The following is an 11,592-nucleotide window of genomic DNA, read 5'->3' on the forward strand; positions in this document are numbered from 1 at the left end:
TCAGGTGTGGGGGTGACAGTCAGAGGTGAGGGTGGGGGCAGTTCTAGTAATAATATCACATCACACCGAATAATAATGAAGTGCCCTTAGCAAACGAAATAAACCCTGTCTGTTGCCTTATTGGAATGGTACAATGAAATTTGTCTCACTTCAATATCAAATGACAACGTCTACATGTCCGATATGCACATATTGATTAGCACTATACCTAGGACAATATAATCTTAAAAGAGGGCTATAAAATATACACTGTGCTACAACACTGTCCTGGGGCTGGGACGGGGTCCATCGTGTAGGTGCTTGGGGCAATAAATAACCCTCTGGGCTGGATGCGAGGAGCCCGTTAGCCCCAGTATTTATAGTTATGGGGGAGCTAGGTGAAAGTAACCCCAATGTTAACCTGCACACTTTATTATGAAGTTTATTGGGCTTGCCTCTGGCCTTGGAAATTGCATATCTATATACTTCATCACAACGAGGCAACGGCAGGCTCCTTCGAAAAAACAGGACACTATTTACTCTAGTCAATTTATTTTACGGGGTTAGCTATGTTGCTTGATTCGCTTGTTCCCTGTTTGTTTGTACAGCAGCCAATTATTTCCCTACGGCCTTTTGTTTTAATAATGGCCCTTTGTTTGAGGACCAGGTTTAGATTTAAATCCTGGAGTGAAACAATACATACAATTCAAAACGGATTAGACGGTTGTTTGGAGGGGGAGGAGGGGGAGCCATAAAACAACTGTTGTAGGATATTTCACAGTGAACCAGAGTTGAGGACACAGAGGAGGGCGAGGATAGGAGAGTACAGGAGAGGATGTCGAGGATAGAGCAGCAGCCCTGGGTCAAGGATCAGTTCCTGGGTTAACGAGGTCCATTTAATCCCCCGGTCACCTTGGTCAGTCAGTCTGTCCTGGAGAGGTGGCACTTCAGTACACAGGGAGGGAGAGACTGTCTTCAGTCAGTGTATATTTTATTCAGGTGATATTTATATTGAACAGTTTGATGGTTTTTAATTGACTTTGAATCTGTATCTTACATTTTCTGAGCGTATTTCATATAAATGATGATAAAAGTTTTGAAGTATAATTTACCTTCAAATAATTCTGATTCAATTTCGTTCTGACGGAAATATACAATAATGTTAATTTTAAAATTGAGGTTATTTCAACAAAATGCGACAATTATTTTTACATAGTATTATTACTTAAAAAATGCATTTTACAATCTTTCAAAAATAGTTTCAGAAGTATTGTAACAGAAGTACTTTCCTGATCATCGTATTCAATTCAATAAATCAGTTCCGTCAATTCCAATTCATATCTTGCTTTTATCGTGTGATTAGTATATGTATTCATTCTCGCATAAACTGCTCTTAATTACAGCCATGAAATATTAAATAGCCTATATTTAAAATTGAAAGTCACAACAATGTTCAGTTATCGGACAACTAAATGAATAATACTTTTTCAAAGAACTCATAAAATCCCATCAGTAAATTATTCAAATATATTCCAGATTCATATACAAAATGAAGAAAATCTAAAAATAATGATTATTTTGTATATAGTCAAGGCAAGGCATCCCAATACGTCAGAGCTCATTCAAATACATTACAATTTCCCCCAGTTTCCCCCAGTTTCCCCCAGTTTCCCCCAGTTCCCCCAGTTTCCCCCAGTTTCCCCCAGTTTCCCCCAGTTCCCCCAGTTTCCCCCAGTTTCCCCCAGTTTCCCCCAGTTCCCCCAGTTTCCCCCAGTTTCCCCCAGTTTCCCCCAGTTCCCCCAGTTTCCCCCAGTTTCCCCCCCCCAGTTTCCCCCAGTTTCCCCCAGTTCCCCCAGTTCCCCCCAGTTTCCCCCCAGTTTCCCCCCAGTTTCCCACTCATTTGTTGTGGTTGTTTTGTCAGAACTGTTTATAAAGAAAATAAAGTGCACTTGTTTTGACATATGGGTTTCTCTGCTTTGTTTTTGTTGCTAATGAGAACCATGTTTTCTGGTAGTGCAGAGCTGACTGAAATGGAGAGAGGAGAGGAGAAGAGGAGAGGAGAGGAGAGGAGTGGAGAGGAGAGGAGAGGAGAGGAGAGCAGGGAAGAGACTGTGTAGGGTATATATTAATTATCTTGAGATGAAACAGGAGGAAATGACTTGAGCCGTTTACATGCCGTTACCCTTCACTAAACCTGGAAGCTATGGCTTCCATTCTTCCATTTTCCTAAACCGCCTTTCATTGTAATGAAAATTCAGAAAGGGACAAAGAATCAACATTGGGCTGATTGGGGCTGATGTAACTCCATTATGCAGTGATTAATTACAGAGGGAGGGTGGGAGCATACTGGTGCTCTACAGTCCTACTAATGACCCTATAGCCTGCATGTGGCGTGAGTGGCCCGCTCCCTCTCCGATCTCTCGTTTATCTCTTCAACTTCCCCCCTTCCCTGCTCCAGGTGTGCAGCTTGTAAAGCAGGGCGGTCGGCGGACAAAGGCCCTGCTGTGAGCTGTAGGCTACCGCGGCTGGCACATGTTTGGCAGGATTCATATTTTCCAGCCAGTGTTACACAGTACAGTTTCTCTTTCTTTTTTAGCTGAGTTGGAACAAAAGCCTGGCTGCCGAGGACAGCCGAGGGAAATTGGGTAATTTGACCCGACATGACCCGATCTTGTAAAAGTTTGACCTGGTCATCCAACGGAAGCTTTGTGCTGCCTGCTCGGGTCAAGGCAAGCCCTAATCACTATGATGACAGCCAATAACAGACAGACAGAAAGAAAGGGGGGAGGAGGGAGAAGGCAGGGAGACAGGGATGGAGGGAGGGCTTGGGTAGAGAGAGAGAGAGAGAGAGAGAGAGAGAGAGAGATGGGGGACATTATTTGAATTCATTGTTTAGTGTTTGCTTTACTGTGTCTCATATGAAGCATGCCCCAGTGAATATTAAACAACAGCTGAATCTGAAATTGCATTACAACTTCTTATTTCCCTCTCCACAATATCTCCACACTATCTCCATAATATCTCCACACTATCTCCATAATATCTTCCCAATATCTCCACACTATCTCCATAATATCTTCCCAATATCTCCATAATATCTCCATAATATCTCCACAATATCTCCATAATATCTTCCCAATATCTCCATATCTTCCAAATATCTCCATAATATCTCCATAATATCTTCCCAATATCTCCATAATATCTTCCCAATATCTCCATATCTTCCAAATATCTCCATAATATCTCCATAATATCTTCCCAATATCTCCACAATATCTCCACAATATCTCCATAATATCTTCTCAATATCTCCACAATATCTCCATAATATCTCCACAATATCTTCCCAATATCTCCACAATATATCCACAATATCTCCATAATATCTTCCCAATATCTCCATAATATCTCCATAACATCTTCCCTATATCTCCACAATATCTCCACAATATCTCCATAATATCTTCTCAATATCTCCACAATATCTCCATAATATCTCCACAATATCTTCCCAATATCTCCACAATATCTCCACAATATCTCCATAATATCTCCACAATATCTTCCCAATATCTCCACAATATCTCCACAATATCTCCACAATATCTCCATAATATCTCCACAATATCTTCCCAATATCTCCACAATATCTCCACAATATCTCCATAATATCTTCCCAATATCTCCACAATATCTCCACAATATCTCCATAATATCTTCCCAATATCTCCACAATATCTCCATAATATCTCCACAATATCTTCCCAATATCTCCACAATATCTCCACAATATCTCCATAATATTGCAGATGGAATTGTCCCAAATGGTCAAATGGCCCTGCTAAACTAATGCCTTTGAACTCGTAGGCCCGTCATATGTTTTTTCATCTTCCCTGTCCACTAAAAAACAGATAAATCATCCCTGTGAAGCAAGGCTGGAGTGCCTGAGAAAGGGCACGCAATCACCCGGAATAAAAGAGCCAGTAGCCAGAAGAGCTGACATCAGCAGTCGAGGCTCTTGACAATAGGCCCTGCCTCCGCCGCAAGCTGTGCCTTAGCATGGCCACCGCAGGAGCCAAAAAGACTCTCACCACCACAAACAAACCTGTGAGCTCTCTCTCTCACTCTTTCCCGCTCTCTCTGGGCCCCACACGCACACTATAGCACTATAATATGCTGTACAGCTTTTTACCAAATTATAATGCACTCACGGCGTCCTCCACACTCTCAACTTATCCTGTTACGAGATGGTCTTGGCTTCGCTGTGACTGTTCCTGAGCAGCAGTCAAATGAAATGGGACGACTACACTGATTTTGTCAACCGTCAAACTTTGTTTGTTAGACAATAAACAGTGAAAAACATGTCTGAAGTGGAATAATGGGACGTGCACTCTCACAATCTCCACATGGCATACAGTACTTATTTAGGATGAGGTAGTGGATGGTTTATATCACAGAAAATGCAGCAGGTTGATCTCTCCCCCCATTGATCTGTCTTTGAGAAGGAACAGGCACTACATTAATAACACACATGCTGAATGGTGCACAAAGAGGGGTTATGGTAGATGCAGAGGAGGGGGAGCGAGAGAGAGAGAGAGATGGGGGGACATTATTTGAATTCATTGTTTAGTGTTTGCTTTACTGTGTCCCATATGAAGCATGCCCCAGTGAATATTAAACAGTTGAATCTAAAATTGCATTACAACTTATTTTTTCTCTCTACAAGCTAACATCACTTCAATCCACCACTTCACCCTATGCTGTCCCTTTAAACAGTTATGTTGATACATGTTTTCAGGCAAATACAGATGATTATTTCCCCCAAAACAAATGCTTTCGTTATGGGCTTGTGTTGGGCTTATTACTATGAAAATGTAAATTATGATTTGGTATGAAAATGACATTTCTTTCTCAGAATCAGTGAACAATATACTACCAATGACTATTTCCATGAAATACATTTCAATTCAGCTGAGAACCTGAGGAGAGCCACATACCGTACTCCATAGTTTTCCTGAAACAAAAACCATATCTAATGCAAACACTGAAACCATGCACTCAGGCAATCAGCACAGTGGAGCTTTAAAGCCCAGACAGACCCTATATCAGACATAATGTGCCACAAATCAGTCAACCTGACCTATTTCATATACGGCCTCTGCGTTTACCATGCACACAAATACACACACATATACACAAATACACAAGCTTGTGTACGCACGCACACACACACACACACACACACACACACACACACACACACACACACACACACACACACACACACACACACACACACGCACACACACGCACACACAGGCACCCAAACACACACACACACACACACACACACACACACACACACACACACACACACACACACACACACACACACACACACACACACACACACACACACACACACACACACACGCACACACACGCACACACAGGCACCCAAACACACACACACACACACACACACACACACACACACACACACACACACACACACACACACACACACACACACACACACACACACACACACACACACACACACACACACACACACACACACACACACACACACACACACACACACACACACACACACGCACACACAGGCACCCAAACACGCACACATACGCGCAGGCATACACACACACAACTAGTATCCTGGAGACAACATGAACAAGCACATGGGCATGCCAGCTAGTGATTATTGTCAAGATTATTATCATTAGTCAATATGAGCTTTTCCATCGATGGTCAAGTCAAAGTAAAAATGCGAGTGTGTGTGTGTGGGGGATATGTGCCATGATGCCATGAAAGAGCCAAGACTATTTTCCATCCATCTCTGCATGTTGTGCTGGTGCTGGTGGCTAATTATCACATCATAACAAAACTTAAATAGCTTGGGCCTTTTCCTGGCGGTCCACCAATAACAAGGCACAACTTTCTCCACTCTCTTTTTTTCTCTCTGAGTGTATCCATTGTAAGGCTGGTGAACCACAAGCTGGACTCAGTGCCCTTTACTAAAGTGTTGGGGAAAATGACAGAATATTTCGTAATGGTAAAGAAAATAAAAATAACAGTTACAAAATCCAGGTTGAGTTACAAAAATTGCAAAATCTAAGGATAAAAGGTAAAAGGCAAAACATTCTGCTTAACAGAGACAGACAAAACATTCTGCTAGACACACAGACAGACAGACAAAACATTCTGCTAGACACACAGACAGACAGACAAAACATTCTGCTAAACACAGAGACAGACAAAACATTCTGCTAAACACAGAGACAGACAGACAAAACATTCTGCTAAACACAGACAGACAAAACATTCTGCTAAACACAGAGAGAGACAAAACATTCTGCTAGACACAGACAGACAGACAAAACATTCTGCTAGACACACAGACAGACAGACAAAACATTCTGCTAAACACAGAGACAGACAAAACATTCTGCTAGACACACAGACAGACAAAACATTCTGCTAAACACAGACAGACAAAACATTCTGCTAGACACACAGACAGACAAAACAGTATGCTAAACATAGAGATAGACAGACAAAACATTCTGCTAGACACACAGACAGACAAAACATTCTGCTAGACACAGAGACAGACAGACAAAACATTCTGCTTAACACAGAGACAGACAAAACATTCTGCTAGACACACAGACAGACAGACAAAACATTCTACTAGACACGCAGACAGACAGACAAAACATTCTGCTAGACACACAGACAGACAAAACATTCTGCTAAACACAGAGACAGGCAAAACATTCTGCTAAACACAGACAGACAAAACATTCTGCTAAACACACAGACAGACAAAACATTCTGCTAAACACTGACAGACAGACAGACAGACAGACAGACAGACAGACAGACAGACAGACAAAACATTCTGCTAGACATACAGATAGACAAAGGCAGTCAGAATCATCAATAATGCAACTGCTAATGAATAAACACAGAGATGATAACAATTCACTTCTGCATTGTCCGCAATTCATTTTTTACTGAAGTTTTCTGTGAGTATAATCCTTGCCAAGGTTATTTGCTAAGCTCATTTTTGACGTAGGGGCTCTGGGAAGATAAAGGAGCGGAGGAGAACGATGGGAACCTAAAAGGTATTATCTGAGTTCAGGAGGTGATGAACCACTGATGGATTTGAACATTTTCAATTAGATAAGAGAAGGTCACTGGAACAGGACACACACACACACAGACAGGCATGTAGCCCCCCCACACACACACACACAGACAGGCATGTAGGCACCCCCCCACACACACACACACACACACACACAAACACAAACATAGACACACACGCACACACACATAAATGCAGACACATGCACAACCACACACATAAACTTGTGATTTCACACACAGATAGATACACGCACGTGCATACACACACACACACACAAACACACACACAAAGTTCAGCAGAGAGAAAATGATGATGAAGTTTGACTATTTTTAGTGGTGGAGGAGATTGCATGTGCATTTATCCCTGCCAGTAATGATGAGGATTTATACTGTGGTCTTTGCTTAAGCAGCCTGGTCCAACAACCTGGGGTGACAGGCTGCCTGATCCAACAACATGGCGTGACAGGCTGCCTGATCCAACAACATGGGGTGACACGCTGCCTGATCCAACAACCTGGGGTGACAGGCTGCCTGGTCCAACAACCTGGGGTGACAGGCTGCCTGGTCCAACAACCTGGGGTGACAGGCTGCCTGATCCAACAACATGGCGTGACAGGCTGCCTGGTCCAACAACCTGGGGTGACACGCTGCCTGATCCAACAACCTGGGGTGACACGCTGCCTGATCCAACAACATGGGGTGACACGCTGCCTGATCCAACAACCTGGGGTGACACGCTGCCTGATCCAACAACATGGGGTGACACGCTGCCTGGTCCAACAACCTGGGGTGACACGCTGCCTGATCCAACAACATGGCGTGACACGCTGCCTGGTCCAACAACCTGGGGTGACACGCTGCCTGATCCAACAACATGGGGTGACACGCTGCCTGATCCAACAACCTGGGGTGACACGCTGCCTGATCCAACAACCTGGGGTGACACGCTGCCTGGTCCAACAACCTGGGGTGACACGCTGCCTGATCCAACAACCTGGGGTGACAGGCTGCCTGGTCCAACAACCTGGGGTGACAGGCTGCCTGGTCCAACAACCTGGGGTGACAGGCTGCCTGATCCAACAACCTGGGGTGACAGGCTGCCTGATCCAACAACCTGGGGTGACAGGCTGCCTGATCCAACAACCTGGGGTGACAGGCTGCCTGGTCCAACAACCTGGGGTGACAGGCTGCCTGATCCAACAACCTGGGGTGACAGGTTGCCTGATCCAACAACCTGGGGTGACAGGCTGCCTGATCCAACAACCTGGGGTGACAGGCTGCCTGGTCCAACAACCTGGGGTGACAGGTTGCCTGATCCAACAACCTGGGGTGACAGGCTGCCTGGTTCAACAACCTGGGGTGACAGGCTGACTGATCCAACAAGCTGGGCTGGCAGGCTGCCTGATCCAACGACCTGGGTTGACAGGCTGACTGATCCAACAAGCTGGGGTGACAGGCTGCCTGATCCAACGACCTGGGGTGACAGGCTGACTGATCCAACAACCTGGGGTGACAGGCTGCCTGATCCAACAACCTGGGGTGACAGGCTGCCTGATCCAACGACCTGGGGTGACAAGCTGACTGATCCAACAAGCTGGGCTGGCAGGCTGCCTGATCCAACGACCTGGGTTGACAGGCTGACTGATCCAACAAGCTGGGGTGACAGGCTGCCTGATCCAACGACCTGGGGTGACAGGCTGACTGATCCCACAACCTGGGGTGACAGGCTGCCTGATCCAACAACCTGGGGTGACAGGCTGCCTGATCCAACGACCTGGGGTGACAGGCTGCCTGATCCAACAACCTGGGGTGACAGGCTGCCTGATCCAATGACCTGGGGTGAAAGGCTGCCTGATCCAACAACCTGGGGTGACAGGCTGCCTGATCCAACGACCTGGGGTGACAGGCTGCCTGATCCAACAACCTGGGGTGACAGGCTGCCTGATCCAACAACCTGGGGTGACAGGCTGTCTGTATTATAACACACTATGAATTGGAACACGTAAAAATGTAATTCTACACCGTCTTTACTTTCAGAAAAAAAAGCCCATTTGCATTTTTATTTCCTAAATAGATTTAAAATGTATTGGAAGCAGGTTATCAAGTCGTTTCACATGTCATGTTTTCCAGTAGGGAAGACTCAACCTATACTGCCTTCATTTCAATATGATATGAAATACTGTACATTTTTTCCCAAAAATCGCACATACCCAGGAATCCAGATCTCTACCGAGTGAGTTCTAAGAATGGTCCTAGTCCAGTAAGGTATCATCAAGGAAGAGCAGGAATTTGAATGTAATATTTGTATCTACTGTAATGGCAGCAGCGTCCCGGCTTGTTCTATTAATAATATTACGTAGTGTTACTGAGAGTGCTCTTACTGCAGACCAGAGTCTATTCCCTCAGGCATTCAGGACACAGACAGACAGGTGGTTTATAATGCATCCCTGGCATCATGGGAAGTAAGACACCACTAAGTAAGAAACAGAGACAGACTGTATAAGGTCACTCTACACCCAGTCTGCACAGTATACACTCCTCCCTGACACACACACAAACACACACACACACACACACACACACACACACACACACACACACACACACACACACACACACACACACACACACACACACACACACACACACACACACACACACACACACACACACACACACACACACAAACACACACACACAAACACACACACCAACTTATATAAGCCTCCAGTCATCACGATAGCAGACAGGCAGACAGTGGCCGTATCACTCTAGTGGTGTATCTACTGTACCACTCTAGTGGTGTATCTACTGTACCACTCTAGTGTTGTACCTACTGTACCACTCTAGTGGTGTACCTACTGTACCACTCTAGTGGTGTATCTACTGTACCATTCTAGTGGTGTATCTACTGTACCACTCTAGTCTTGTACCTACTGTACCACTCTAGTGGTGTATCTACTGTACCACTCTAATGGTGTATCTACTGTACCACTCTAATGGTGTATCTACTGTACCACTCTAGTGTTGTACCTACTGTACCACTCTAGTGGTTTATCTACTGTACCACTCTAGTGGTTTATCTACTGTACCACTCTAGTGGTGTATCTACTGTACCACTCTAGTGTTGTACCTACTGTACCACTCTAGTGTTGTACCTACTGTACCACTCTAGTGGTTTATCTACTGTACCACTCTAGTGGTTTATCTACTGTACCACTCTAGTGGTGTATCTACTGTACCACTCTAGTGTTGTACCTACTGTACCACTCTAGTGGTTTATCTACTGTACCACTCTAATGGTGTATCTACTGTACCACTCTAGTGGTTAACTACTGTACCACTCTAGTGGTGTATCTACTGTACCACTCTAATGGTGTATCTACTGTACCACTCTAGTGGTTTATCTACTGTACCACTCTAGTGGTTTATCTACTGTACCACTCTAGTGGTGTATCTACTGTACCACTCTAGTGGTGTATCTACTGTACCACTCTAGTGGTGTATCTACTGTACCACTCTAGTGTTGTACCTACTGTACCACTCTAGTGTTGTACCTACTGTACCACTCTAGTGGTTTATCTACTGTACCACTCTAGTGGTTTATCTACTGTACCACTCTAGTGGTTTATCTACTGTACCACTCTAGTGGTGTATCTACTGTACCACTCTAGTGGTGTATCTACTGTACCACTCTAGTGGTTTATCTACTGTACCACTCTAGTGGTTTATCTACTGTACCACTCTAGTGGTTTATCTACTGTACCACTCTAGTGGTGTATCTACTGTACCACTCTAGTGTTGTATCTGCTGTATCACTCTAGTGGTGTATCTACTGTATCACTCTAGTGGTGTATCTACTGTACCACTCTAGTGGTGTATCTACTGTATCACTCTAGTGGTGTATCTACTGTATCACTCTAATGGTGTATCTACTGTACCACTCTAGTGGTGTATCTACTGTATCACTCTAATGGTGTATCTACTGTATCACTCTAGTGGTGTATCTACTGTACCACTCTAGTGGTGTATCTACTGTATCACTCTAGTGGTGTATCTACTGTATCACTCTAATGGTGTATCTACTGTACCACTCTAGTGGTGTATCTACTGTACCACTCTAGTGGTTTATCTACTGTACCACTCTAGTGGTTTATCTACTGTACCACTCTAGTGGTGTATCTACTGTACCACTCTAGTGTTGTATCTACTGTATCACTCTAGTGGTGTATCTACTGTATCACTCTAGTGGTGTATCTACTGTACCACTCTAGTGGTGTATCTACTGTATCACTCTAGTGGTGTATCTACTGTATCACTCTAGTGGTGTATCTACTGTACCACTCTAGTGGTGTATCTACTGTATCACTCTAGTGGTGTATCTACTGTACCACTCTAGTGTTGTATCTACTGTATCACTCTAGTGGTGTATCT

The 11,592-nt window shown here is 44.3% G+C and overlaps 1 protein-coding gene across 1 annotated transcript in view; it reads right to left on the bottom strand.

The window, feature by feature from the left end:
* Nucleotides 1–7,560: 7,560 nt before the first annotated feature.
* The window catches only part of LOC127909054 (keratin-associated protein 16-1-like), an 18,825-nt gene continuing 14,793 nt past the window's right edge, over nucleotides 7,561–11,592 (bottom strand). The window contains exon 2 of the mRNA XM_052468930.1: nucleotides 7,561–9,129. Coding sequence (XP_052324890.1) covers nucleotides 7,561–9,129 — 1,569 coding nt within the window. The remainder of the gene's footprint in view (nucleotides 9,130–11,592) is intronic.

The sequence above is a fragment of the Oncorhynchus keta genome, chromosome 19, assembly GCF_023373465.1.
Source record: "Oncorhynchus keta strain PuntledgeMale-10-30-2019 chromosome 19, Oket_V2, whole genome shotgun sequence".
Taxonomy (NCBI): domain Eukaryota; kingdom Metazoa; phylum Chordata; class Actinopteri; order Salmoniformes; family Salmonidae; genus Oncorhynchus; species Oncorhynchus keta.